Source organism: Macrobrachium nipponense, chromosome 3 (genome assembly GCF_015104395.2).
Source record: "Macrobrachium nipponense isolate FS-2020 chromosome 3, ASM1510439v2, whole genome shotgun sequence".
Taxonomy (NCBI): Eukaryota; Metazoa; Arthropoda; class Malacostraca; order Decapoda; family Palaemonidae; genus Macrobrachium; species Macrobrachium nipponense.
The window spans coordinates 49,183,710-49,211,461 of NC_087202.1; the positions used below are offsets into that span (position 1 = coordinate 49,183,710).

General features: G+C 43.4%; 1 protein-coding gene across 2 annotated transcripts in view; it reads left to right on the forward strand.

The window, feature by feature from the left end:
- LOC135221755 (WD and tetratricopeptide repeats protein 1-like) overlaps nt 1-27,752 on the forward strand; it is a 201,275-nt gene that overhangs the window by 40,680 nt on the left and 132,843 nt on the right. For both annotated transcript variants that reach the window (XM_064259569.1, XM_064259570.1), the window contains exon 2: nt 18,704-18,834. In XM_064259569.1, coding sequence (XP_064115639.1) covers nt 18,740-18,834 — 95 coding nt within the window. In that variant the 5' untranslated portion in view covers nt 18,704-18,739. The remainder of the gene's footprint in view (nt 1-18,703; nt 18,835-27,752) is intronic.

Here is a 27,752-nt window from a genome sequence, read left to right on the forward strand (position 1 = left end):
TGCTGTCCGTGGTGGCCAAACCTGGTCTGGTGGTAGCTTTATTCATTATTTTCCAGTTATTTTACCGGATTCAGATGGAATCTTCTTTAAATTAACCATTGGAATGTGTATGTTGTAGTCTTCAAGCTGAAATCTTCTAGGATTAATTTTTTCTTATTTTGTTTTGTACATTAATTCAGCTAAGTCAGGAACAAGCTGCTGGTAAATGATGCCATTTGCATTTATGGTTTGTGTATTGGTTAGGCTCCTGGTGTTGCCAATAATAGTTTTGCCATAAAAGTAATTTTGTTCATGAAACTTATCTGACAGATATATATATAGCTGTATTCTCCGAAGTCCGACAGAATTTCAAAATTCGCGGCACACGCAGTGGGCGGCCAGGTGGTAGTACCCATTCCCGCCGCTGGGAGGCGGATATCAGGAACTATTCCCAATTTCTATTCATATTTTTTCTGTCGCCGGTCGGTAAACAACTGTTTACAGACCTCCGCCTAGGATTTTGAAACTTCATTAGCCGCTTAAGTATCCTAATTATTCTTTCGATTATTGACTTGGATTTGTGGCTAGGCATACGCTATCGTAAATTTTTTCATTGCATTTGATGTCTGAAGCTAGTTAGCCTAGTTTCAGACTTTGTTGTCTGCATGGGGTAAGGTGAGGCTACCGGAACTTTCGGTAGACACTCGCTTAGTATATATGACGTTTACATGTTTTCTTTGCATAAGTTATATGTAATTATTTAGTGTAATGTGTGACTGATTACGGAAGAAGTAGGATTTCATGTACGCATTTTAGAGCGTGTTAGAATCAGGAGTTTTCCTCCACAGTAAACAGAAGTTAGAAATAATGAACCTTCTAACCTCCTGTAGATTTTATTTTGCCTAACCCTGTTGGTATGGCTACGGGCTAGAAGAAGTGTCTGCTAGAGGATTACAAATCAAGTAATCTAGACTAAAGTGCTCGCTCTCCAATCAGTGTTGTGAAGTGTAGTGCCCCTTGTGTGTGGAGGGGGCGTCAGATCGGCCCCATAATGCCTCTAGGCCTGGACCTCTGTCGGACTCCCAGGACTCAGGGAGAGGGCATGTCGAAAGCCGCAAGAGGGTTACGGGGGCTCCCCACCGATCTGGCGTCCCTTCGGCAGGACCTGTTGACGCTTCCCAGGCTGCTAAAGATCGTGCACGTGCACGAATCTTGAAGGATTGCTTCTCGTCCTCCGAGGCGTCCTCCCCGCGCAAGGGTTGGAGCTCTCGGAAGGACTCGCGCCCTCTAGGAAGCTTTAGAGAAGAGGACGCTTCACGTCCTCTCTCTCGTCAGGAGGGAACGTCAGATCGGGCCCCATAACGCCTCTAGGCCTAGACCTCTGTCGGACTCCCAGGAAACCAGGAAAGGGAGAGGGCATGTCAAAAGCCGAAGGAGGGTTACGGGTTTTTCATGCTGATCTGGCTTCCTTTCAGCAGGTCCTTGTTGTCGCTTCCCAGGCTGCCGAAGATCGAGCACGTGGCACGAATCTTGAAGGATTGCTTTCTCGTCTCCCCGAGCTCGTCTGTCGTCCTCGAGGCGTCTCTCGGAAGGACTCGCGCCCCCTAATGAAGCTTTAGAGAAGAGACGCTTCACGTCCTCTCTCTCGTCACGAGAGGATGAAAGAGTCCTGTGCCCTGTCAGGGCTCTCGAATTTATTTACATAAACGAAGAAAGTAAGAGGTCCTTCGGGTAAGGGTATGGTGCTCAGGAAGAGACCACATTTACCCTTGTTTTCGAAGAATGCACTGGCTCTTTTCTAAGGGACATATTAAGGAGGATCATTCATCTTGCCCGAAGAGTGATTTGAGACTCCTGCGATAGCGAACGATCATGAGTTAGAGCTGTTTCAACCTCGCTAGCATTCCAAAAGAATTTGGTAATCAAGGACATTCTAGATTCCACCTTTTGGAGGAGCAACTCAGTATTCGCTCCTCTCCTCATGGCGCTCCGTATACGTTATGTAACGTTCGCTTTACTTCAAAAAAAAAGCAAGCTGATAAGTTTGACGTCCGGCAAGCTGCTTGCACAGTCAAACAACTTATGTCTCTGGTTCGGCATAAGAAGGGCAATTTAGACTGAAGGAAGCTTTTGGAGGTGCTCGACGTCCTATAAGTAGAGACATTCTCCAGGATGCTCGGCAAGCACCTTGCGAGGGTGTCTTCGGACGCTCGGCGTTCCTTTGCTGAGTGCGTTTCTGGAGATTGTTCTTTTGCATTACTAAGACGCAAGTTGTCCGCACAGGCGGCCACTGTCTTTATAAGAAGGTATGAGGGTCTTTAAGGCCGTCTTGAAGACGAAAGCCATACGTCTTCCTTTAGTGTTCACACACTTCAGGAGCAGCGTGCGGCTCTCCATGGAGACTCGCATGAGGACGTCCCTTGAAAATAATTCAACTCATACGCAAAACGCGGTTCGTCATAACATTGAGATGTTGGCAAGGTCGCTCGCCAGGATGCCTCTTGGCGGGCCTTGGCATGCATTCAGGGCGCTCAACGAGTTCCTCTCTGAAAAACACCGTCGTTCAGAAGACTTGGTGTTCTCTGCTCAGACACGCTCGTAGCTACGCAGGAACGTTTTTTTGAGGACGCTCAGCAGGACGCTTTCCAGGACGCTAAGCAGGACGTTTTTTTTGAGGACGCTTATGAAGGACGGTTCTTTTGTGGACATTCGCCAGGACGCTTCGGTGGAAGCTCGGCAGGACGCTTTGCGAGAGAAAAAGACTTGTAGAAGGCGTCTTATTTGCTGTTCAGGACGTTTCTTAGGACGCTTGACGCTTTATAAACGCTCGTCAAGAGGAGGTTTTTTCAGGACTCTCCAGGACATTCCTTTACAGAAATTTTTGTTTTTTAAAAAAGGATTCGGAGTTCCCGCGGAGAGAGATACCCGAATTTTTTCTTCGATCCCTCTTTCCTCTTCATCGATTTCTCTGAGAATCGGGAAGATTATATACTCGGATTCCTGGGTGGGGGACTTTCGGGGGGGTCATGTTAAAGGGTTTTACCCCTATTAGCAAAGTGCTAATAGTTTTGTCAAGTAAGGACGTTTTCCCCATTGTCAAGATACTAAACGTTTTGTCATTTAAGTGGGGGACCCCTCATAAATGGGGTAGTTCTCATTGACATAGATTTTAACGTTTTTATCGTTTAAGCGGATAAACTCATTAACAAATTTCGGAAGAGCTCTCATTCATTTTGCAGCTCATCCGGGGAGTAAGAAAAAAGACTTGTAAGAACTAGATCCAGGAAGTCTTATGTCCAATATCATAAGAACATTGAACGGTCCTTTTCGATCCTCGGTTCCTTTCTTTCTCTCTTCCTCGTCGAGGAAAGAGATGTAGTAGAGAATTCGATGTTCAAATTACTACAATACTTACGTAGTTTATCTTTGCGTCATTTTTGCTAACGCATGGGTTCGAAGTCATATACGCAATATCGTATTTACCTCTGCGGATAGAAGCCGAAAGAACTGTTGTTCTAATGTATTTATTTGACACTCCCTTAACCTTCCAAGAGTTTTCGGAGTAAGAACAACTCTTCAGGTATTGTTACGACAACACCAACTCAGCTTCTGTATTTAGCGAATTCTGTTTTCGTTAAATAGGCTGCTTGAGAGTTTCCTTTTTGCTCGATAATTTCATACCTATCCCTTCGTAAAAGGAGTAGCTGGCAACTCAGGCAGATAGTGCGAGACGATGAACAAGGCTGCTGTTACTGTGATCTACGCAGTACCGGCCTAGCTCGGTGTCATGCGCGGTTGGTTACGTCTCTCTCCCTTGCGGGAATGGCTGAATAAACCGTCTCTCTGCCCTACAATCATGGATTTTAGCCTCGGGTTGAGAAATTTCTAGTAATCATGAATGAACATGCCTTCCGTTTACTTAGAAAAATTTCAACAAGATATCTCTTATACTTGTTCGGTGCGTTTACCGCACAGTAACAGAATTCTGTACGAATCTACCGCGGCATAGCACTATAATAATGCTCTCCTGCTTATGCAAAGCGCAGCCTTATTTAGGGAAGGAAGCAGGCGGAGTGAGGGAATGGATGAGTTTTGCTGGGACCATTTCCTCGCTGGAGAAGCTTGTTACCCTGAATAAACAGCAATTAATTCAGACCTCTACAATTTTTTCCTCACGAAGAAATTGGAATAACATCAAAGATCTAGGTAATAATTCTAATTTTCTCTCAACGGCTTGAGGATCACCTCGGGTGATAGCGAGAGGGTGCCAGACATGACCGAACAGAGGAACAGATGTTCTGGCACATTGTCTGAAAGAATTGGAAGCCAAATTGGTCGGCTCTCCAGTTCCTCGAAGGGTGAGTTTGGATCGAGTGGCCCAAATCATCTCGGATAATTTCTCAGCTCTTCTCATAGCTCAAGAAGAGAGAATTGGTTATGGGCTTGGGCACGGAACGTAACGATCCTCAAGAGGTTCGTTAAACTAGTGCACGTCCGTGCGGGTCTTCTCGATCGAAGGCAACAACTACTGACGTCTGAGTAATCCTCACTTAGAAGTATGTCGAAAGTGAGGAGAGACTGAGGGCGTCCTTTCGTTAAGTTTTTCGTAATATTGAAGACGAAGGAGCTTCTCTTAAGCTGTTCCCTTATTCATGATCCTAGAGGATTAGCTTTAGTCGCCACATGTTGGCCTCTAAGAGGTTGGATTCACAGAGGTCAGGTAATTCAGAGAATTGGTTCCAAAGACCCTTCCCGAGAGAATCGGTGTAATCTAACATCGTCACTTAGTGAAGTATCTAATATCTCTCCTCTCTGAGTCTGAAGGCGTTCAGACTATCGAGAAGCGATAAGATCTTCAAGATTAATGGCAGTCTCTTGGCCAAGGCAAAGCAGTGCTGCCTATTTTCAGTGTTCAATCGGGAGGGGGCCTCCGTTTCTGGAGATAGTGAAGGGAAATGACTTTTGTTTCCTCCACCTCGACCTCTGTGAATTTCTTTATGGTTCTATCTTTCCGTATGAAGTATGAGATAAGCTAGAAGTCCTAACTATTGTAGAATATGCAAATATGTTGTTGACGGCCTCTAGGCTCAGAGATTCGGTTCTGTCAAACAACAAAGCTTCACGATCTTTGAGGTCTGGGGAGATCTTGAAATTCTCTGGATCGCAGGTTCCGGCATGGAACTTAGACGTAGTCTGAGTTTCTGATGCCAAAAGCATTTCGAACCTATCCTTTCTGCGAACTTATACACGTGACCAGAAAGGCTAACATTCTAACCGCTCTAGCCACGGCAAAGAGGGTTAGTGAGGTTTTAGCCATCATCAGAGGTTTTAGCTTTAAAGGACATAATGCGGTCTGTCCTCTAAGCCTTCCGTTCTTGATAAGAACGAAAACCTGTCTAACCCCTGACCCGAAGGCTTGGAGACCAAAGGTATGGCACAAATTATTGGGCAAGGGCATTAGAGAGTCCTGTGCCCTGTCGGGTCTCTCAAGTTTTATCTTGATAAAACAAACTATAGAAAGTCGAGGTCAACGGACAATCTGCGGTGTTCCGTAAAGACCAGACTGGTTCATGTCCAAGAACACCCTGGCATTATAGTCAAGGAGTTCTTTTAAGAAGTCTCATTCATTATGTTTGCATAAAGATTTGAGATTTTTTCTTAATATGAATGCTCAAGAGGTGAGGGCGCGGCCTCGGAAGCATTTCAACAGGGCATGACACTCAGTAACATCCTGAGTGCCACGCTTTAGCGAAGCAACTCTGTGTTCGCTTCACACTCCCGACGGGATGTGAAGACGACATTTGAGATCTGTAAGTCGCTAGGACCATACATATCCGTAGATATATTATTGGGGGCAGGAAGCAACACGAATCCTATCCTATAGAAAAGGGATAGGTGTGCTTTTAACTTTGAAGGGTTGGTCGCTTGAGGCGCGTTCCTTTTCTTTAGCCTAGAAGTTATGGAACTAACTTTGATAGGTTAGGTCAGGTGGTGGTTTTAGCTTCGTTGCCCTCAGAAGTATGGTCATATGGTCTAGTCACATTGTGGTCACGCCCCCGTTGACAGATCATCTAGAGCGCACCAGCATTACAGGTCTCTACCTCGCTGGCAACTCTAGTAACGCAGAAGCAGACTTTGGTGACAGTAATCACGAAGTCGGCTATGCTAACAGGTGAGGAACCAAGATGTATATCATCTACTTAATTTAGTTTCCCAAAAATCCTATTCTGTCTCTTCCCACCATCCGAAGGTGGGATTCAGCTATATATATATTTGTCAGGTAAGTTTCATGAACAAAATGTTATTGTTATAATACAATTAAGTTTGTTCATACTTACCTGGCAGATATATATAATTAAAGTGCCCACCCACCTCCCCTCAGGAGACAGTGGCACTGATAAAATATGAATAGAAAATGGGAATAGTTCCTGATATCCGCCTCCCAGCGGCGGGAATGGGTACTACCACCTGGCCGCCCACTGCGTGTGCCGCGAATTTTGAAATTCTGTCGGACTTCGGAGAATACAGCTATATATATATCTGCCAGGTAAGTATGAACAAACTTAATTGTATTATAATAATAACATTTTTGGATATTACAACAATATATAAAATTCTCGGGTATTATGACACTCCATCATAAAAGTAAGTGCTGTAAGTTAGACATTTTTTCATTTGGCCGTAACCTTTGAAATATATGAATTGTTTTACGACCTTAAACTAGTACTAGCAAGCCATTGATATTAGTTTTGCTTAAAGGTAATTCTTGGATGTTACGGCTTTCCATCATAAAGTACAATTAGTGTATGGTTTACCTTTTCATAAGGCATTAACTTTGGCAGGGCACTCCTCCTCACTCTTACGACCAGGAGGAATTGCCCTGGTGTGCAGAACTTGTCAGTTCTAGAGGCTCACTCGCATTCCTCCCACCAATCGGTGAGTTTTCCTTATGTAAAGGACCGAGGGTTTTGTATATTGTGTAGGAACAAATCACAATTTTATAAAGTAGTAAATTGTATTTTGTTCATGAAACTTACCTGTCAGATATATATATAGCTGTATTTTCTGACGTCCGACAGAATTTCAAAACTCGCGGCACACGTAGTGGGCGGCCAGGTGATAGTACCCATTCCCGCCGCTGGGAGGCGGATATCAGGAACCATTCCCATTTTCTATTCATATTTTTTCTGTCGCCGGTGCTGGAAACAACTGTTTGCAGTACCTCCGTCTAGGATTTTTGGATTATCTCGCTTAAAATTATCTGGATTGACTTTTGGTATCGACTCTGGATTGTTGGATTGGCACGCGTAATAGTGGATTGGTTTTTTATTTTGGATTGGCTTTTCTGTGTACATGATGTCGGGATCAAGTACAGGGAGTTTCAGAGTGTGTGTGAGGAGTGAATGTAAGGTGAGGCTTCTTAAACCTTCAGTTGATCCTCACACAGTTTGTATGGAATGCAGGGGGCATGTTTGTTTGGTTGATGATCCGGATGCAATGAATGCCAGGGATTTGTTCATAGTGATAATGGGGAAGATGATTATGAGACCTATCGGCGTAAATTGGAGCGTGATAGAGTCAGGAGGTCTTCCTCCAAGAGCAGTTCTACAAAAGGTAAGGAATGTAATATTTCTCCTCCTCTAACACCGGTAGATTTTGTTTAACCTAATCCTGTGTTGTTGCCTTCGGGCCCTATTGCTGTGTCTGGAGAAGGTAATGCCCTTTCTCTGATTCTCGAGTCTATTCGCGCCCTTGAATCTAAAGTGTTGGCCTTAGAAACTGGCCCTGTGAAAGTTTGTGATCGTGCCCCTAGTGTTGTGGAGGGGGCGTCAGATCGGCCCCATAATGCCTCTAGGCCTAGACCTCTATCGGACTCCCAGGACTCAGGGAGTGGGTATGTCGAAAGCCGCAAGAGGGTTATGGGGGCTCCCCACCGATCTGGCGTCACTTCGGCAGGCCTTGTTGCTAAGTCCCAGGCTGTCAAGGAGCGCGCACGGGCGCGCGTCCTGAAGGATTGCTTTTCGTCCTCCGAAGCATCCTCCCCGCGCAAGGGGTGGAGCGCTCGGAGAGACTCTCGTCCGCTGAAAAGGACTTTTCGTTTTGAGGACGCTTCACGTCCTGTATCACCGCTTTCTTCAAGTGACGTCTATGACGCTTTTCCTCCTCAGAAGAGAGGTAGAGTCTCAACCGACGAGGACGCTGGGTTACGCGCACAGGCGTGTTCCCCTGAGAAGCAGGTAAGCTTGTACCCTGCGAGAAGGAAGGATGCGGTCCCTCGGCCCCTCGCCTTCTCGCAGGGTCAGTCCTGCTCCTTCTACTTCGTCACCTACGAAGAAAATCCTTTTGTCCCTTCCAGGACCCAGATTTTGTCCTCTCATGGCTCAAAGGACTTTCCGCCCAGCAGCAGTCGAGCCTAAGCGGAGAAAGGACGTCAGGCTGCCCGTCAAGAGGACGAAGCAGTCTCCTTCTCTCTCGTCTCGTTCGTGTCTCTCTCCTCCTCCGGATCGTCACCGTTCTCGTTCTCCTGGTAGATCTTACGCTCAGCAGGACGCTTTGCGCTTTTGACAGGACGCTTGCTACGCGAAGCAGGGCGCTTTTGAGGACGCTCGGCAGGACGCTCTCCGTTCAAAGCAGGACGCTTTTCGGACGAGGCAGGATGCTTTTGAAAAGCAGGACGCTTTCCTTGCTAAGCAGGACGCTTTTGGCGCCTCTCGTCAGGAAGCTTGTGCTTCCTCTCGTAGGGACGTGTCTAATAGTAAGACAGTCCCCTGTTCGTTTCAAAGGTGACGCACTCAACGCTACCCACAGACGTCCGTCCTTCAAACAACGTTTTAAGGAGTGTCGTAAGGACGAGTCCGTGCCTGAAGCGGTAACTTCTAAACAGCGGAAGTCTTTGTTTAGACCTAAGCCTGCTGGACGTACGCCCTCTCCGGATGGACGATCTCCAGTTCCTCTTAGGGAAGAAGGGGAACATAGTAGTCCAGCGAGTTCAGTCGAAGAGGAACCTCCTGTAACTTCGTCTGTCTCAGACTATAAGGTTCTTGTGCGGCTGTTACGTTCGTCCTTCGGGGATAAGTTTCAGCCGGCAGCCCCTAGGTCTCCTCCCTCTCAACTTCTAAGTCAGTCAAGACTCCTGAGTTTGTCGAGATGAAGACGTCGCTTTCAACCAAGAGGGCTTTCAAGAAGCTCCAAGACTTTGTCTCGAAGGAAGGACCAGGGCAAGACCACTTTCGCCCTTCCTCCCTCTAGACTCTCTGGGAAAGGAGGCATTTGGTATGAAACCAAGGAGGACGTGGGGGTGAAGGTTCCTTCGTCCGCACTTGGGGACTTCTCCAGCTTAGTAGATGCCCAGAGGAGGTCCCTCTTATCATCTGCAAAGGTGTCCTGGACTCCTGCGGAGACAGACCACCACTTGAAAGGACTGCTGCGCACGTTGGGAGTCTTCAATTTCTTAGACTGGTGCTTGGGAGTTTTGGACCTTCAGTCTAGAAGCCCTGATTCTCTCAGTCTGGGGGAGCTGTCCAGCGTGTTGTCATGTATGGACAAGGCCGTCAGGGATGGTTCGGAAGAGCTGGTTTCTCATTTTGGAACAGCTTTCCTGAAGAAAAGAGCTCTTCTTTGTAATTTTACCGCAAAGTCGGTTTCTCTCGCTCAGAAAGCGGAATTGCTCTTTTCGCCTCTTTCGGACCATCTCTTTCCCCAGGCTATGGTGAAAGATCTTGCGACTAGTTTGCAGGAGAAGGCGACCCAGGACCTCTTGGCACAGTCTTCAAGGCGCCCCCTACCAGCAGTTCCTTCCACATCTTCGTTCGTGAGACCCCGAAGAAAGTCAAACCCTTTCGCGGGGCACCCCCCTCGAGAGCAGCTCCTCGAGGGAGAGGTTTTTCAAGAGGAAGAGCTTCATTTAATCCAAAATCAACCAAATGAAGATCTTGTCCTTCAGACGCCAGTCGGGGCCAGACTGAAGTTCTTTGCGGAGGCATGGAGGCAGAGAGGGGCGGACCCTTGGACTCTCAAGATCGTAGAGCAAGGTACAGATCCCCTTTTTACATCCTCCTCCTCTAACATCAACTCCCAGAGACCTCTCTCCGTCTTATCAGGGAGAGAAGAAAAGCATCCTTTTCGATCTTTTAGACCAGATGGTTGAAAAAAGAGCGGTGGAGCAAGTCGTGGACCTGGGGTCACCGGGCTTCTACAACAGGATTTTCCTGGTGCCGAAGCAGTCGTCGGGTTGGCGCCCAGTCCTGGATGTGAGCAGGCTCAATCTTTTTGTGGAGAAAAGCAAGTTCAAGATGGAGACGCCTCAGTCAGTGCTAGGAGCCTGAGACCTGGCGACTGGATGGTGTCTCTAGACCTGCAGGACGCGTACTTTCACATCCCCGTCCACCCTCTTTCAAGGAAGTACCTGAGATTCGTCTTAGGCAACAGGGTTTGGCAATTCAGAGCCCTTTGTTTTGGTCTCAGCTCGGCCCCGATGGTTTTTACAGTAATAATGATGGGAAATGTATCGATGGGTGGCTGCATTCTTCAGGGATCAGGATATCTCTATACCTCGACGATTGGCTGATCAGAGCGTCGTCGAGAAGAAAATGTCCATCGTGTATCTGGGGATTCAGATGGATTCAGTGGCTTTTCGGGCGTTTCCATCCCAGGAACGTCAGCAGCTAGGCTTAGAGAAAGTCTCAGCCTTCCTAGGGAGAGAGGCTTGCTCGGCGAGGGAATGGATGAGTCTGCTGGGCACCATTTCCTCGCTGGAAAAGTTTGTCTCCTTGGGAAGACTGCACCTCAGGCCTCTTCAATTTTTCCTAGCGGAAGAATGGAAAGCCAAGGAGGACCTGAATGCGATCCTAAGGATCTCAAACCCAGTGAAAGACCACTTAAGATGGTGGCTCGACCCTCAGAAGTTGCAAGAGGGCTTATCCCTAAATCTTCTGAGCCCCGACCTAGTGTTGTTCTCAGACACTTCCATTCCGGTTGGGGAGCAAACACTAGGAGGGGAGGAAGTGTCAGGCTCCTGGAGAGGGGAACAGGTAGCCTGGCACATCAATGTGAAGGAACTGGCAGCGATCTTCCTGTCGCTGCAGTTCTTCGAAGGCAAAGTGTCAGGCAAGGTCATTCAAGTCAACTCGGACAGTACCACAGCCCTTGCATATCTGAAGACTCAGGGAGGAACTCACTCCCGATCCCTTTTTCTCCTAGCAAGGGAAGTTCTGCTATGGGCAAACGTAAGGCAGATCAAGATCCTGACGAGATTCGTGGCAGGGGTACAGAACGTCAGGGCGGACCTTCTCAGTCGTCGAAATCAAATTCTGCCAACAGAGTGGACCTTGCACCAGGAAGTCTGTCAGCAACTATGGAGACTGTGGGGACGTCCTCTAGTCGACCTGTTCGCTACGTCGAGGACGAAGAGGCTTCCTCTGTATTGCTCCCCGGTCCTGGATCCAGGAGCAATTGCGGTGGATGCGTTGCTCTGGAGCTGGACAGACCTAGATCTTTACGCCTTTCCCCATTCAAGATCATGGGGGAAGTCATGAGGAAGTTCGCAGCTTCAGAAGGGACAAGGTTGACTGATTGCCCCGATGTGGCCAGCAAGAGAATGGTTCACAGAGGTCATGACTTTCCTTGTGGACTTCCCAAGAACGTTGCCCTGGAGGAGAGATCTAATCAAACAGCCTCACTTCAAAAGGTATCATCAAAACCTCTCCGCTCTGGCTCTGACTGCGTTCAGACTATCGAAAAGTTGGCCAGAGCGAGAGGCTTTTCGAAAGCAGCTGCGAGAGCAATCGCTAATGCTAGAAGAGCCTCTTCAAGAGCTGTCTACCAATCAAAGTGGGCCTCCTTCAGGGCATGGTGCAAAAAGGAAGGAATTTCCTCTTCCACGACCTCTGTGAACCAGATAGCAGATTTCTTGCTTTACTTAAGAAATGTGCAGAAATTGGCAGTCCCTACAATTAAGGGTTATAGGAGTATGTTGTCGGCCGTTTTTCGACACAGAGGACTGGACCTCTCTGACAACAAGGATCTCCACGATCTAAGGTCGTTCGAAACCTCCAAGATTCCACAGGCAAGACCACCCTCATGGAATCTCGATGTGGTTCTTAAACATCTAATGTTAAGTCCCTTTGAGCCTCTCCACGAAGCTTCTCTACGGAACTTGACGAAGAAAGCGCTTTTCCTAACTTCTCTGGCGACGGCGAAGAGAGTTAGTGAAATCCAAGCGTTCAGTAGCCTAGTGGGCTTCAAGGGGGACAACGCTGTCTGCTCGTTGAGCCCAACTTTCTTGGCTAAAAATGAGGAACCCGTCTAATCCTTGGCCCAAGAGCTTTGGATATCACAAAGGTACTATGTCGGGTCTCGTGGGTCAAGAACCAGAGAGAGCCCTGTGCCCTGTCAGGGCTCTCAAATTCTATGTTCATAGAACTAAAGAGATAAGAGGTCCCTCAGGTAATCTCTGGTGCTCGGTGAAAAGACCAGATTTGCCGTTGTCGAAGAATGCCGTGGCTTTCTTTTTGAGGGACGTCATTAAAGAGGCTCATTCATCTTGCTAGAAGACTGATTTGAGCCTCTTTAAAGTGAAAGCTCACGAAGTCAGAGCCGTAGCTACTTCTCTTGCCTTCCAAAGGAATATGTCTATCAAAGATACCCTTGATAGCACCTTTTGGAGGAGCAATTCTGTATTCGCCTCACATTACCTCCGGGATGTGAGAACGATTTACGAGAACTGTAGTTCTTTGGGGCCATACATTTCGGCAGACACAGTTTTGGGGGCTGAAGGTAGCTCTCTCCCTATCCCTTAGCTTAGTTTAGGTTAGTTTTATTGTTGTGTTTTTGGTTGATGGTGAGATCTTCTGTGGAAATCTCCCATTCTTTAGTTTAACTGTCAGGGGTTTTTTGGTTAGTTGGTCAGGTGGTGGTCGGTTGCTGTGTTACTCCCATATGTTTGGCTCGATGGTCTTGTCACGTTGAGGTCACGTCCCCGTTGACAGAGCATCCAGAGTGCACCAGCACTACAGGTCTACACCTGGCTGGCAACTCTGATAAAAGCAGAAGCAGGCTTAAGTGACAGTAATCACAGAGTCTACTTTGCTAACAGGTAAGGAACCAAGAAGTACATCATTTACTTAATTTAAGTTTCCTAAAAAATCCTATTCTGTGTCCTTCCCAGCCATCCGAAGGTGGGATTCAGCTATATATATATATCTGACAGGTAAGTTTCATGAACAAAATGTTATTGTTATAATACAATTAAGTTTGTTCATACTTACCTGGCAGATATATATAATTAGAGTGCCCACCCTCCTCCCCTCAGGAGACAAGGGTCATGAATAAAATATGAATAGAAAATGGGAATGGTTCCTGATATCCGCCTCCCAGCAGCGGGAATGGGTACTACCACCTGGCCGCCCACTACGTGTGCCGCGAGTTTTGAAATTCTGTCGGACGTCAGAAAATACAGCTATATATATATCTGCCAGGTAAGTATGAACAAACTTAATTGTATTATAACAATAACATTTTTCCTAACTATATGAACCTGAGGTCCTTTACATTAATGCCCACCTCATGCCACCACTCAATCTAAAACCTGGGCCAAAAGCCAAAGTGGAGTGTTTACATCTGGGCAGGTGGGCCTACCCACCTACCTGATGGTAGTTACTGTATAACCACCTTGTTCAAGAATTTAATGGGCGTATTCCAGCCTATGCTGAAAGTAATTCCTTATGTAAAGGACCTATGGTTTGTATAGTTAGGAAAAATACAATTTACTTTAAAAAATTGTGATTTTATGGCCTAGTGCCAATTTTATGGCTCTATGCAAGTGCCATAAAACTGAATCACCATTAACTGAGTCCAACGATAACCGGGGATTGCTTGTATTTGACGACAAACCTCTATCCCCATCTGAGCTCCCAGTAGTGTTAGAGGATTCTGAATAGACAGAGTCTGAGCCCCGAGTGTTCAAGTGCCAGTGTCCAAGCGCCCAGTGTCTGAAAGTGCCCATTGTCCAAGCACCCAATGTCTGAAAGTGCCCATTGTCAGAGCCGAGTCTCCACCTGTGTCTGCGTGTCCACCTGTCCGTTTGGCGCCAGCGGCCAGGCTTCCAGTGCCAATTCTACTTTGGCTTGGTGCCTGATTTTTTAGGAACATGCCGTTGCTCTGTATTGTGAGCCAGTTCTGATTGAACAGGAACCAAGTCAGCCCCCCAGACAAGGACATCTGTGTCTTGAGTTTTTGAGCTTCTGAAGGAAGTTACCTCTTTTGTTTCTTCTTTAGTCACCCAAGAAGTTTTTTCAAGATTGGAACAGAGCTTCTGTTTAAAGTAGCAAGACAAGTGTGTTTTGTCTTTCCTCCCTTTAGTGTCTAGACAGTTCTAGGCCTTTTTTTTTCAAGATTTTTGGAAACCCTAGTTGTCTCTCTTCGACAGTAGATGAAGGTCAAGAGGGAGAAGATCGAGACAGTTCTCTCACCCATTCTCCAGGACAGTTGGATAGGAGCTTGAATATGCAGGGAGTTTTCTTCTAGATCCCCATCGGAACTACAGTGTGTTTTGTAGTTCGTCTCTTGGGTCAGGGCTCCCCAATCAGGAGTCTGTGCTTTGGCCTCTCTATAACTCTTCAGGCCCTCCCAGGATTCCTAATTCTTACTTCATTTGTCTACCCCTTTTGTCTGGGCATAAATCAGTCTTTATATGTCGACTTACTTCATTTACTTAAAGAAGGGGCTTGAAGGTAAGGCTCTTGACAGTAACCTGTACTGGGACGGGACTGAGAAACACAGTCGGAACCTCCATGTTGTTTCTTAGCCCAGGTCTTTTTAGTCAGACCTTCAGTGTAGATGTCCAAATATGACTTGTGCAAGGGAATCCCTTCTGCTGAGCCTAGTTCTAGTGTTCTTTTCAGCATCTCAGATCTAAGTCAAGGAGCCCACTTGAGGAACTGGGAAGATGTCCAGGACTCAGTCCCCAAGAAGAGTGGAATCTTTACTAATACTTTGGAGAGCTAAAAACCATTCCCTTACAGCTTTGGTACTGCTTACCCTACCTCACATCTAGACAATGGTAATCTATTTGGATAAGACCTCAGTCGTAACACCTTTACTTAAAAAGGGAAGCTGGATCCAGTGCTCCCTCTTGGCCAAACAGCAGAGTTTTCCTCAGCTGACAGATCAATTAAATCTTCTAGTCACTGTTTATTCAGACAAGTTTCGAAGGACGTACTGGGCCATCAGAAGTATGTCCTTCCTATCATGACCTCTTAACCCCTAGGTTGTCGAGATCTGATTATTGCATGAAGCAAGCCAGCCTTGGACCTCTTTGCCTCTTCAAGGAACCTTTGCCTTACTCCAGTCATGGCATGGGCAACAGGCACCATGCTATAGAGAGTTCTTCTTGGGTCTCCTCGCCTTATGCCTTTCAACATGAAAATACATGATTGAGGAGGGGCTAAACATTCTCAAGCTCAATTTCCAGTTACTCTCTTAGTCCAATCTGGCTCATTAATAGCTCTTGAACCTGTTATGGTTATTGGTGGACTCTCCAAGATCTGTCCTCCAAGCTGTGTCTTCTCAGACAACCTATCTTCAGAGATACCACCAAGGGTGGTCTGATCTTGCCCAGAGAGGCTCTGGACTCTATGAAGGACTGTCTTCTGAAGAGTCTTCAAGATGTGTTGCAGGAGGTATTACAAGATACAGAAGTCATAGGGCTTGCTGTTTCACCCCATCTCGGGCATGGAGGGCTTAGAGACTTCTCAACACATGCAAGTAATGCTGGCTTCTTCTCTTCACCTGAAACATGAAGGGTTCAGAGATTCTTATTGCAAGGGGAAAAGACTAGCTGCTTCTCTTCATTTCAGGCAAGTAGGGCTTGTGACTTCACCTCGTTACAAGCAGGAAGGTTGGCTGGTGCTTTTCTTCTTGGGCAGGACAGGAATTATGGAGATAGGAGTAAAAGTCATCTGAAGGTGATACTCCTGTTGGAACCTTGCTTTGTTTCTGTCTATTTCTGGCCTGGTCAGTCTCTTCTCGGAGTTTATGTTCCACTGTATGGGTAGGGCATTGATGAACAATTGTCATCTCCAAATAAGGAGTTTTCAAATTTTCAGTAAGTTGATTGGTTCCTTAAAACTGCCCATATTAGTTGTGCCATTAAATCTGTCCAGAACAGTCTCCAGACATGAACTGGACTCAAAATGTTGCGCTCATAACGCTAAGAAAGACATGAAAACACATGGTGTTTCTACAAAGAACTGTTTTTTTCATAGAGACTGTAATTTGGCCACGTTGACAACAAGAACGGATAGCTAACGTGAACACAGGATTCGGTCTTACAGAGAATTCAGTCATGCCTTGGGCCAAGAGATATTCAGTTAACATGTTTCACTAATGTGATTGCATCTACCCATGACAGGAGCCAGCGCATGCTCCAGGCACCTAGGTGCGCTCACCAACTCTGAGGCAAAAGAGTGACACCTCTGTCCAATTGGAGTTTTTAGGTAATTACCTGAGTGGGACTTTATAATCAAGAGGGCGTTCTTATCTTTTGATGGTTGGTCAATGACCTCCTCGCCATCTGACTTTAGATCACATTGTCCTTCATCCTAAGAGATTTTATTTCCGAAACTATCAGATTCAGGAGAACAAGTTTGTCTTCTTTTAGTGAAAGCTAAGAATATCAGAGCCACCCATATGTCTGTAGCTTTCAAGCACATAAGCCCCTTACATCCATTCCGTATTGACCTACTGGAAGTATAATCGTCCTTCGCGTCTCACTATCATAAGAAGTTAAAACCGAGATACTTGCTCCCAGCTTCCCTGTAGTCAACTACAGTATTGCCAGCTATAGGCATTTCCCAGAATCTCGAGCTACTAACCATCCTGGTGCCCAGCTATAGAGCTCCTAGTGCCAGAGATTCAGGCTTGCCTGGCAACTTTAAAGTTTGCAACATCCACAAATTCCCAGCAGCTTGGCACCTGCTACAGTCTGGAACCAGCAATTTATATCTCTCTCTGAGCAACCAAGGCTCGCTTGGCACCATCTCCAGACTGGCACCAGCTAGTGTCTGTTGCCAGCTAGTATAGAGCTTCCAGAACCTCCAGCTGCTAGCTTACCTGGCACCAGCTACAAATCTGGCCCCAGCTATAGAGCTCCCAGAGCCCAGAGCTTTGGGCTCCTCTGGTGCTCAGCTCACATGGCACCAGCTACAGGCTGGCACCAGCTTTAGAGCTTACACTCTGCAAATTCCCAGCATTTCAATGGGTGGCCAGTTAGCCTGATGCCCACCTCACCTGGCACCAACAGTAGTCCAGCACCAGCGATATTTATACCAATCCGCGAGCTTCCACGGGCTGCGTGGCCAGCTAAAGAGTGTTTAAATTCTGTAGTACCACAGGATAGTGACTGGCATGGTATGGCAAGAAGAAGCATAGGATTTTCTCTACTATCTCTTTACCTTATAGCGAGGTGCAGTGAACCCCTAGTATTTGCACACTCCACAGTCATGGACTCACATACTCCCAGATTTCTCTCTGGAACATACACGTACCCCATAATTCACGGAAAATTCACCTATTCGCTGTATTTTTCTATGAGAAATATCCACTTTTTTATCAATTTCATCATAAAATGCAGTTATTGTGATAAAACTTTAAAAAACCAGGTATTAATATATTTAGTGGGTTTTTCTTGAGTTTTAACTAACAAAATAGGCAGTTTTAAGCATTTTTATAGGGGTTTCAGCTATTTGTGGATTCTAGCTATTCATGGGGGCGTCTGGTACACATCCCCCATGAATACTGGATGAACACTGGTTATAGTTTTTAGTAGCCAGGAGGTATAAAGTACCAGGACCACCCACCACTCTCAGTGGATGGGTTGTGGTGTTATTTCAGTGTAGGTGACAGTGTTTCTGGTTATTTTTAATGTTGTTACTGCACCCAGGAGAAGGGCACCTTTTAAAGTTTTGCTAGCTTACAGATAAATCCTTAGCTGCATAACTTCCACTGATTCTTTGGTAACCATTGGATTACTGTACTACTCCTTTGCTACAACACTTCCACTTGAGTAGAGGCAACCCTTGGCTTTACCACCATGCCACTACAGGTTAAGTTTAGTGAAAACCAATTTCAGTTTTATACTGCAGGTTCTCTTAACTGATAAGGAGTGATAAGCATTGTATGCAATGCTCTGATGGACATAAGGCATAAAACGAATGAGGACTGTCTGCTAGGTCTTTCCAATATTCTGATAGTGGGACAGGCTGTCACCTACACAAACTTTATTTAAGTGCTACCTGCAAAATTTTCAGTCTTAAGTTGCTGTTCGAGTGGAAACTATAGCTATGTAATTACCTCGTAAGTATACTATTTAAAACTTTATTTAATTATAAACATGTCACATTTGTAGCTTTTAACCAAGTTTACCCAATAAAACACTCTTAAAAGGTAGGTAACATTTGTTCAAACCTGTCTTAAAAGATAGGTAGTATTTGTTCAAACCTGTCACTTTCAGTTTATTGCCACACACATATTTTATAGAAAATAATATGCTACCTCCTAATTCTTCATTCAGCCATAAACTTTTCTCATTTATCAAGTCTGAGTTATGAATAGTTCTCCAGAATCTATTGCTTCCCATGTAATTTTCCTCTGCCATGGTAGTACACAAGTACTTCTACTGTTACTAGGTTACTTTCAGTTTTGGTTAATTATTCTTTTTCTTTTATAGGATGTAAGCTGGCAGAGTTTTGCTCGCCAGAATCAAATGACCCGATCCTTGGTGTCTCGGTTAGGAATCATCAAGTCATTGGAAGGTCACAGAGGTTGTGTTAACTGTATCGAGTTCAACAGTGAGGGCAAGTAAGTTATAGGAGATTTATGAGGAAATGTAATGTGCATCAAGAAGATTAGGTACTATAATGTATATTGAAAATGAGGACAGTGGACCCATGTGTTAATGAGGTTAGATACCACAACCTCTGTGATTATAGAAAACCTGCAATATATTGGAACCCCTCTAAAAATGTTTATAACTGTATTTTAACTCTTAATGGATGGATAGCTTCTCAGGAATAGTAATAACAGGGTTGGGGTGGTGGATGGATTACTAAGCGCCATCAGTTTGGAAAGAATCAGGCAGGAAAGAGGTGCCAATACTTCTATAGCCCATAAACTCACTAATGGCAACTTTTACAGTAACTAAAATCAGGAATCTAGCATCTCAAGACTTCAGTTCTGCTTCTGACTTCAAGGGAGAATGTACTACGTCTCTGTCTCATGACATCTTTTTGTAAATTTGCTCATAAATTTACTAAGGGGTTGCTGTTGGTTTTTTTTCTTGTCTTTTGCAATAGTCTGTCAGTTGTAAATGTAACTTTAGAAAGAAAAGTGCAAAGAAATATTAGAAAAAACATATAGTACAAGTAAAAAGAAGTTACTGAATCTTCATTCTCTGTAAATTTAAAATTATTTTTCAACGAAGAAGATAAGAATCTGTTACTGATTTTATTTCATATCTATTTTGATATTGTGTGAGCTGTAATTATAATTTTACAATATAAAATAAAATCATTTAAATAGAAAAAACACAAGTTGGTAAAAATTTACGATTGTCTTGTAAACGAGGCCCCACAAGGGCTTGTAAATAGTCATTTTCAACCTCTCGTGGAAGGTAGGGAAAATTTTTTAGAATTTTTTTATTCTTTGACCATGTACATTTGCATATCTTCCTCTTTCCATTGATTTGTATTTTTCGTAAATTGGCCGACCTCAAAGTTTTCCTGGCCTGAGGTGCTGCATATTGATTTTTTTACCTGTCCACTAAGGGTTAATAGCTGAAACACCAAATACCCCTCTAAAGATGCTTAAAACTGCCTCTTTTTGTTATATTTGTGACCAAATACATTTATGATAAAAAAATGTATTTAGTAGTCACAAAAATAAGATGAAAATAGAGTAATCAGTCAATTTATTTTATGAAAAAGTCCACAAATCACTGAATTTCAGTGATTTATTGAAAAAATGCATCACCAAAAAATTAATGAATAACTGAATTTTTGGCTACTGACCTTCGAGTAACTGGGGCTCCACTTAATGTCAGAACAGCCCTGAAAGTGATTTCTGCTATTGTCTCTCGAGATTGTGCAGTTAGTTTTGCATTCATGTTGGCAGTTGATTGCAATTCTTTTTGTATATGTTTGAAATTGTTGTAGTAATACAAGATCCTATATAACACAGGTGTGGTTCTGTTGCTTATAAAATTTAGACATTAAAATGCTATGATAATAGATTTCATATAAGTAACCTACTAAGTACAGTGGGGCCCCCTATTAGCTAGAATCCGTGAATTCTTACAATCCCTATAAAAATGCTTAAAACTGTCTATTTTTTGACTTCATACTCTAGAAAACCCCACTAAAAATGCTTACATAGTGGTACCCCCGTATTCGCGGGGGACACACACACACACACACACACCCCGTGAATAGTTAGAACCCGGGAATGTTTGGAACCCCCAGCCTATTTTTTTAGTTAAAACTCAAGGAAACCCCACTAAAAATTTTTATACTTGGATTTTTTAATAGTTTTATCACAAAAATGCATTTTATGATGAAATTGATAAAAAAAACCCTAGGAATTTTTGGATATTTCTCATAGAAAAATGCAGCGAATGTGCGAATTTTCCGCAAATAATGCGGGGAAATGTTCACGAGAGAAATCCGCAAATGTGTGTCCACGAATCTGGAGAACACAAATACAGGGGGTCCACGGTACCTGCTTTTAAGATTCTTAATAGTTTTATCACAGAAGTGTATTTTACATAAGTACCTTACCAATTAATTACATAGCTAACAGTTTCTAGCACCGGCAGCTAAAATTTGGAATTCGCAGTAGGGATTCCTCTTTTTTTGGCTGTGGGTAACTAGTCCCGCCCACTTTCAGGAAGAAGAGGAACAACTGATCCAAGTGCTTCAATTTGTTTCTGCTGGTTTATGACAAGGTTGTAGGTCAGCAGCTGGTATGGAATTTGAAACTTTAGTGTTTTTTCCTGGAAATCAGTGAAGTACGATCTTTTTCGGTAGCCATTCAGCATTTGTTTTGATTTGACTTGTAAAGAATTGTGTTTTTATCATATAATTATCCAGTTAATGTAGATAACTAGTCTCAATTACTGAATTTGACTTGTAACCGATGATGTTCAATACTAGTGTATCAAGCACTTGTTATTGCAGCAAGGGTTGAAGGACAAGGTTAACGTCAGCGAAATATGACACTCATACAGTTTGTGTTAAATGTAGAGGGCAAAACTGTTCAGTGGACAATACTTGCTTGGAGTGTGAAGGATGGGATACAAAACAGTGGAAGACTTTATATATCTTAATTGGCTAAGGATAGACGAAGAAAGGCTAGTATTAGACAAGACAGATTGACTACTAGTCAAGAGTTAAGATAGATCTATTGATGTTCTGATTGTGTCTGTCCCTGCTGTTTCTCTCATTCCCAGCCCTTCTACTATTCCTTATAATCCAGATCCTAACTCCCAAGTTCTTAACCCCAACACCATTGCTGCATTGGAAAGTATATTCGACAGTAAGTTTGAAACATCATTTATTATAGTGACTCAGTTAGGTCATTCAGTGAAAGCTCTATGGAACGCAAAAGTGTTGTAAGTTAAGTGAAAGTGGAGGAGCTGGCTGTCCGTCCTGCTGATTCTCCTAGGCAAAGGTCCCTGGCATACTCCCCTGCAAAATCACTAGGAGAAGCCATACCGGAAGCCCAAGGGAGGTCAGTAGGGTCTGCCCACGGGCAGTTGGCCCCTCGGTCTCACCTGTCGCTAAATCCCAGTTGAAGACAGCAAACAGCCTCTGGAAAGGCGTCTTTGTGGAAGCGCACTGTCTTTCCGGAGTTCCGAGGCTTCTAGCCTGGAAAAGAGGTGCAGATGGTGGTGCAGGTAGTCCTTGGTTTTAGGCGGGGGTTCCCCTCTCGGCAGGGTGCTGTTAAGCAAAAACCGCCATTAACCAAAACTTGACGATTATGACACCAAGTTTTGGTTAATGGCACCGCTGTTAGGTGTGCTATGGTGCCATAACTATTATTGGCACCTTATTGCACCGATTACCGAAACTTGATAACTCTATTATTGGCACCTTATGGTACCGATTACCGAAACTTGATAACTCTATTATTGGCACCTTATGGCACCGATTACCGAAACTTGATAACTCTATTATTGGCACCTTATGGCACCGATTACCGAAACTTGATAACTCTGTTATTGGCACCTTATGGCACCGATGACCGAAACTCGGCCTGTTAGGGGGCCATAAATTGCTGATTTCATGCTGCTAGACAAGCGCCATGAAACCAGATCCCCATTAACCTAGTCCGCCGATAACCGGGGACTGCCTGTGTTTTAATATTTTTATCACAAAAAGTGCTTTTAGTTATGAAAATGATATGAACAGAAAGAGTAATTTGTGTATATTTCTCAGTGAAAAATCCTGCGAATAGGCCAGTTTTCTGCAAATAATAAGTATACTATATAGTAGAAAAATCTGTGAATAGGCTAGTCTGAGAATCGTGAGTCTGCGAATAGCAGTGCTTAACTGTAGTTTCATCACAAAAAATGCATTTAGTTATGAAATGGACATGAAAGTACAGTAATTAGTGAATACTTCTCAGTGAAAATACTGCAAATAGGGGAATTTCCCATGAATAATGGGTACATATGATCCATTGAGAAACCCGCGAATAGGTCAGTCCGTGACTCTTGAGAATGTAAATATGGGGGGTTTCCACTGTATAGTAATACGTACAGTAGTACCTCGAGATACGAAATTAATCCGTTCCGAGGCGGCCTTCGTATCATGAAGTTTTCGTATCTTGGACCACATTTTACATGTAAATTGGCTAATCCGTTCCAAGCCCTCCAAAAACACCATAGTAAATTATAACTCCAGGCCTAAAACACATGTTCTAGGGTTACGATGCCGATCCGACGGAAGAAATATGACTCCAAAAAGGCAAAATACTGTACATACTTGAGTAATATTCAACTGCATGTAATGTTCAACCCCATTTTTACTGCATATATTAGGACTTTAGCATATGTCCCTTAGCAATAAGCCTAGCCTATGTTAGCGGTTGCTACTGTAGCGTAGTCTATGATTCTGACATCTAAACCTAAGAAGCTAAAAGCTTAGAATATGCCAATAAAATGTATAAATAATCAGTATGTAATCATTTCAAATAATTATTAATTAATCATTAACTATAATACACAAACAAAAAACAAAAAAAAACTTCCAATCGATTGTTTACATTCAGCTCTTACCCGTCGTACGAGTATCGAACGAACGCCAAGCAATCATTTTTCCTAGCACACAGTAAGCCATAAATTTTCATTAGTATCTCTCTTCAACTAATGATCTGATGGTAAAAATATTCAAACAGGAAAAGATACCAGAAGAATGGCGGGAAAGCATATTGATACCTATATTTAAAGGTAAAGGTGATGTCCAGGAATGCAGTAATTATAGAGGTATAAAACTAATGTCTCACACGTTGAAGATTTTGGAAAGAATGGAATAGTAGCAGGCCTAGCAGAGAGAGGAAGTTAGAATAGGGAAGGAACAGTTTAGGATTTATGAAGGGAAGCGGCACAACGGATGGAATATTTTGCATAAGGCAGCTAATGGAGAAATTCAGAGAAAAACAACGAGACCTGCATCTGGTATTCATAGACCTTGAAAAGGCCTATGACAGAGTGCCAAGGCAAGAAATATGGAGATGTTTGAGGGAGAAGATGGTGTCGGAAAAGTATGTCAGAATTATTCAGGAGATGTACAGGAATGTGTATACTAGAGTGAGGAGTAGTGTTGGAGAGACGGATGGATTTGAGATAAGAGTTGGATTACACCAGGGGTCAGCACTTAGCCCATTCATCTTCAACATCGTGATGGATGTAATGACCAGGGATGTTAGAGAAGCAGTGCCATGGTGCATATTATACGCGGATGACATTGTGTTGTGTTCAGAGGGGAAGGAGGAGTTGGAGAGGTGGAGAGCAGCACTTGAGGAAAGAGGAATGAGAATAAGCAGATAAAAAACCGAATAAATGTGTTCTAGTATTACTGAGGACGGTGGAAGTAGCATAAGATTGGGTAGGGAAGAAATAAAGAAAGTACAGAAGTTCAAGTACTTAGGGTCCGTATTAGAGGATAGTGGAAGCATGGACCAAGAGGTGAGACACAGAATTCAGGCAGGATGAATAACTGGAGGTCTGCATCAGGGGTCCTCTGTGACAAGAAGGTCCCTCTGAAATTGAAAGGAAAGTTCCATATGGACGGTGGTCAGACCAGCAATGTTATATGGAACAGAAAAACAGCAACAGTATGAGGAAAACAGAGGAGAAGAAGGAGAATGGGAGATGGTCGCAGAAAAAAATGAATAAATGTTTTTGGAATGATGGAAATGTTGTCGGGAAGTAACAAGGGAAGATAGGATTAGAAATGAGATATAAGAGGAATCGATAAAGGTAGCTGAAATATCGAAGAAAATACAGGAAGGAAGGCTTCGATGGTATGGACACCTGTTACGAAGGGAGGAACGTCATGTTGGAAGACATATGATGGAAATGGAAGTGCAGGGTAGAAGGAAGAAGGGAAGACCAAGAAAGAGATGGCGTGATTGTGTAGGGGAAGATATGGAATTGAAAGGTATAAATGAGAACGAGGCACAGGACAGAAATCGATGGAGACTACTCATTCGCAATGGCGACCCCATATAAAAATGGGTTTAAGCTAGGAAGAAGAAGATCTCTCTTCAACTAATGAAACTACCAAACAGTATAATAACCATTCATTTCTATTCTTTATTCTATCTTTACCTAATGGAGATACCGAGTTACTGACAGCTATAATGAAACATACATATACGTAACGTAATAATAAAACAGAAGAAGAATTCTTAAAAATACGTATTTGTTGGCAGTCTGATTTATTTTATATTTTATGATATCTAATTCACAATTTTTTAAATTAAATGTATTGCATGTACTCATTTCAAATAATTATTAAGTAACCATTAACTATAATAAACAAACAAAAAAAAGCTTCCAAACTTCTGTTTACATCCAGCACTTACGAGTATCGTTTGATCGCCAAGCAATCACTTTGCGCAATAAGCCATAAATTTTCATTATCTCTCTTCAACTACTGAAACTACCAAACAGTATAATAACCATTCATTTCTATTCTTTATTCTATCTTTACCTAATGGTTTTTTTTTTTATTAAATGTATTGCATGAATAAGTTTTTCAATTTACAGCATCCTTTTACCAATAGAATACTTAAAGCACAAGGGGTAGATGCTGACTAATTGGAGAGCAGGACCTTATGGGGTGACTAGCATCAGGAACCAATGGGAGAGCGGGAGGATGGTGGCGAGTTTACTCAGTTGGCGGCGCGGGAGTTTTAAAATTGTTCTCGGTGGTCCGGGCGAATCTCGGGACTTTACAGCAACAACCTTTCGTATCTTGAAAACTTTTTGTATGTAGAGCTGTAAAATTTTTCGTATTTGCTTTCGTATCTCGAGTTTTTCATAAGTTGAGCCTTTCGTATGTCGAGGTACCACTGTATAATTTAGTAATAAGCAGGACAGCGAGAAGACAAGATAATTTTTTCTTTGTAATTACACCTACGTTTCAGGAATCCTTTCCCATCTTCAGAGCTACTAATAGAATTTTTTTACAATATTAAAAAGTATCCTAAAATAAGCTTATAATTAAAAGAAATATAGTTTTGTAATATAACAGTCATTAAGCTAAAATAGAATTAAAGACTACAAAGTAACATTAAGCTAAAACTACATTAAAACAATACATAAATAAGTGACATAACATCAAAAAGCAAAACAAAAAGTGTTTTGACAAACTTGCTGTTAAGAGGTTTGTTTGTTAACTGATGGAGAGCTCATGATATCAAAACAGTGTCTTCCTCTTTAGTCTTCAGACATACATGTCCTTGACTTCTGTTATTCAGTCAACCTACTGGAAGTGCAAGTTCACTTTCGTTTCTCATTACATGAAAGAAGTGAAAACTGTGTTTGATGATTTCAGTACCCTTGGGGCTGTTATTGGTGGCTGGCATGGTATTTGGGGAGGAATTATAGGAAGCACACTTTCTCTCCAATCTTTTTGCATTGGTGTAGGGTTTTTGAGTTTTAGAGTGGTGGACAAGTGGTGGTGTTTTACAAGAGTTTTCATATTCAAGTGACAGTTTTGTCTGATTTTTTTATTATTGGTACTGAGCCTAGGTCAAGGGCACCTTATTGTATTCTTTGCTAGCCATCAGGCATATCCTTCAGTGCAAAGCTCACACCTAAGTAAGAGGCACCCCACGGCTCAACAGCCACGCCAATATAGGCTAAGATGATCACCAACCAGAGGCAGTATTCGCCTGCAGTAGCTGTTTTACCAGGTAAAGAAATAACAAGCTTTGCATTCAGTTCAGGTAAATTTTTCTATTTTAAATTCATCACCATGCTTTAATGTTTTGGAGTAGAATTTGTCCTTGTATCCCACCTCCATTCAATGTGGAATTCAGCTATATAATCACTAGGTAAGTTAGCGTTATGTCCGTCTGTCTGCTTGTTATTCAATCACGGCTAAACAGCTTGACAGATTAAAATTGAAAACTATTGGATAGGGCTTTGATCGAGGATGGTTTACAGCCTTGTATATATATTAGCTGCCTGGGAAAATGAATGACAGGCTACAGGCAGGGGAGGGAGGGAGGGTGGAGGGGGAGTTTCTGAAGTATATTACAGTAGTAAGATAGCAATACATTCATGTATACTGAATCCACTATGAATTCGTGCAGTTTGCTAAAGACTTATCCTTGCACTTTTCTCCTCCGCTTTGCTGTGCAGTTTATTTCACACAGTTGATAAAATGTCTTACTGTTGTTGAAAGGGAGAGAGACTTATGTTCAGAGAGGATTATTCTCTTCTAATAGAGAAATGTAATTTCCCCTTCTCCCTCCTCCCCCTCCATCTTCCCCTCACCTTCCCATCCCTCTTCCCCTCCCAATTCCACCACCCCATCTCTCTTCCCTTCTTTTCTATCCCCTCCCCCTTTCCATTCCCCGTCCCTCCTTTCCCTTTCCCCTTCCCTTCTCCTTTCTCCCTCCCCTTCCCCACCCCTCTTCCCTCTACTAACCCCTCCCTCTTCCCTCCCCCTACCCATAGCCTGTCATTCAGTTTTCCCATGCAACACCAGGTAGGTCAGCTAGTTTTCATAAAAAAATTTAGTTTCTGTAACTACCAAGTAATTACAGAATCAGAGCCTACCCTCCTCCACTCTTATGGACACGAATTGAGTATACCTGCCAGATTGTTTTCTTTGTTCCCTGATAGTGGGCGGGGTTGTCTTATATGTAAAAACAGAAGCACTACCGCTAAATTTCAAAAAAAAGTTGCCGCTTCAGTTGGAAACATTATCTATGTAATTGATTTACTTGGTGAATATATATGAAACTTAGTTTATTATGAAAATGTTGTTTTTATTCTTAAAATTAGATTTTTGTACATGCAACTTCCCCGGCAGATATATACTTAGCGTATGTCTCTGACGTCCGACAGAAATTCGAATTTCGCGGCACACGCTGCAGGTAGGTCAGGTGATCTACCCCCCTGCCGCTGGGTGGCAGGAATAGGAACTGTTCCCGTTCTAGAACCAGATTTTCTCTGTCGCGGTAGTGTCAACATATGTTGTTGC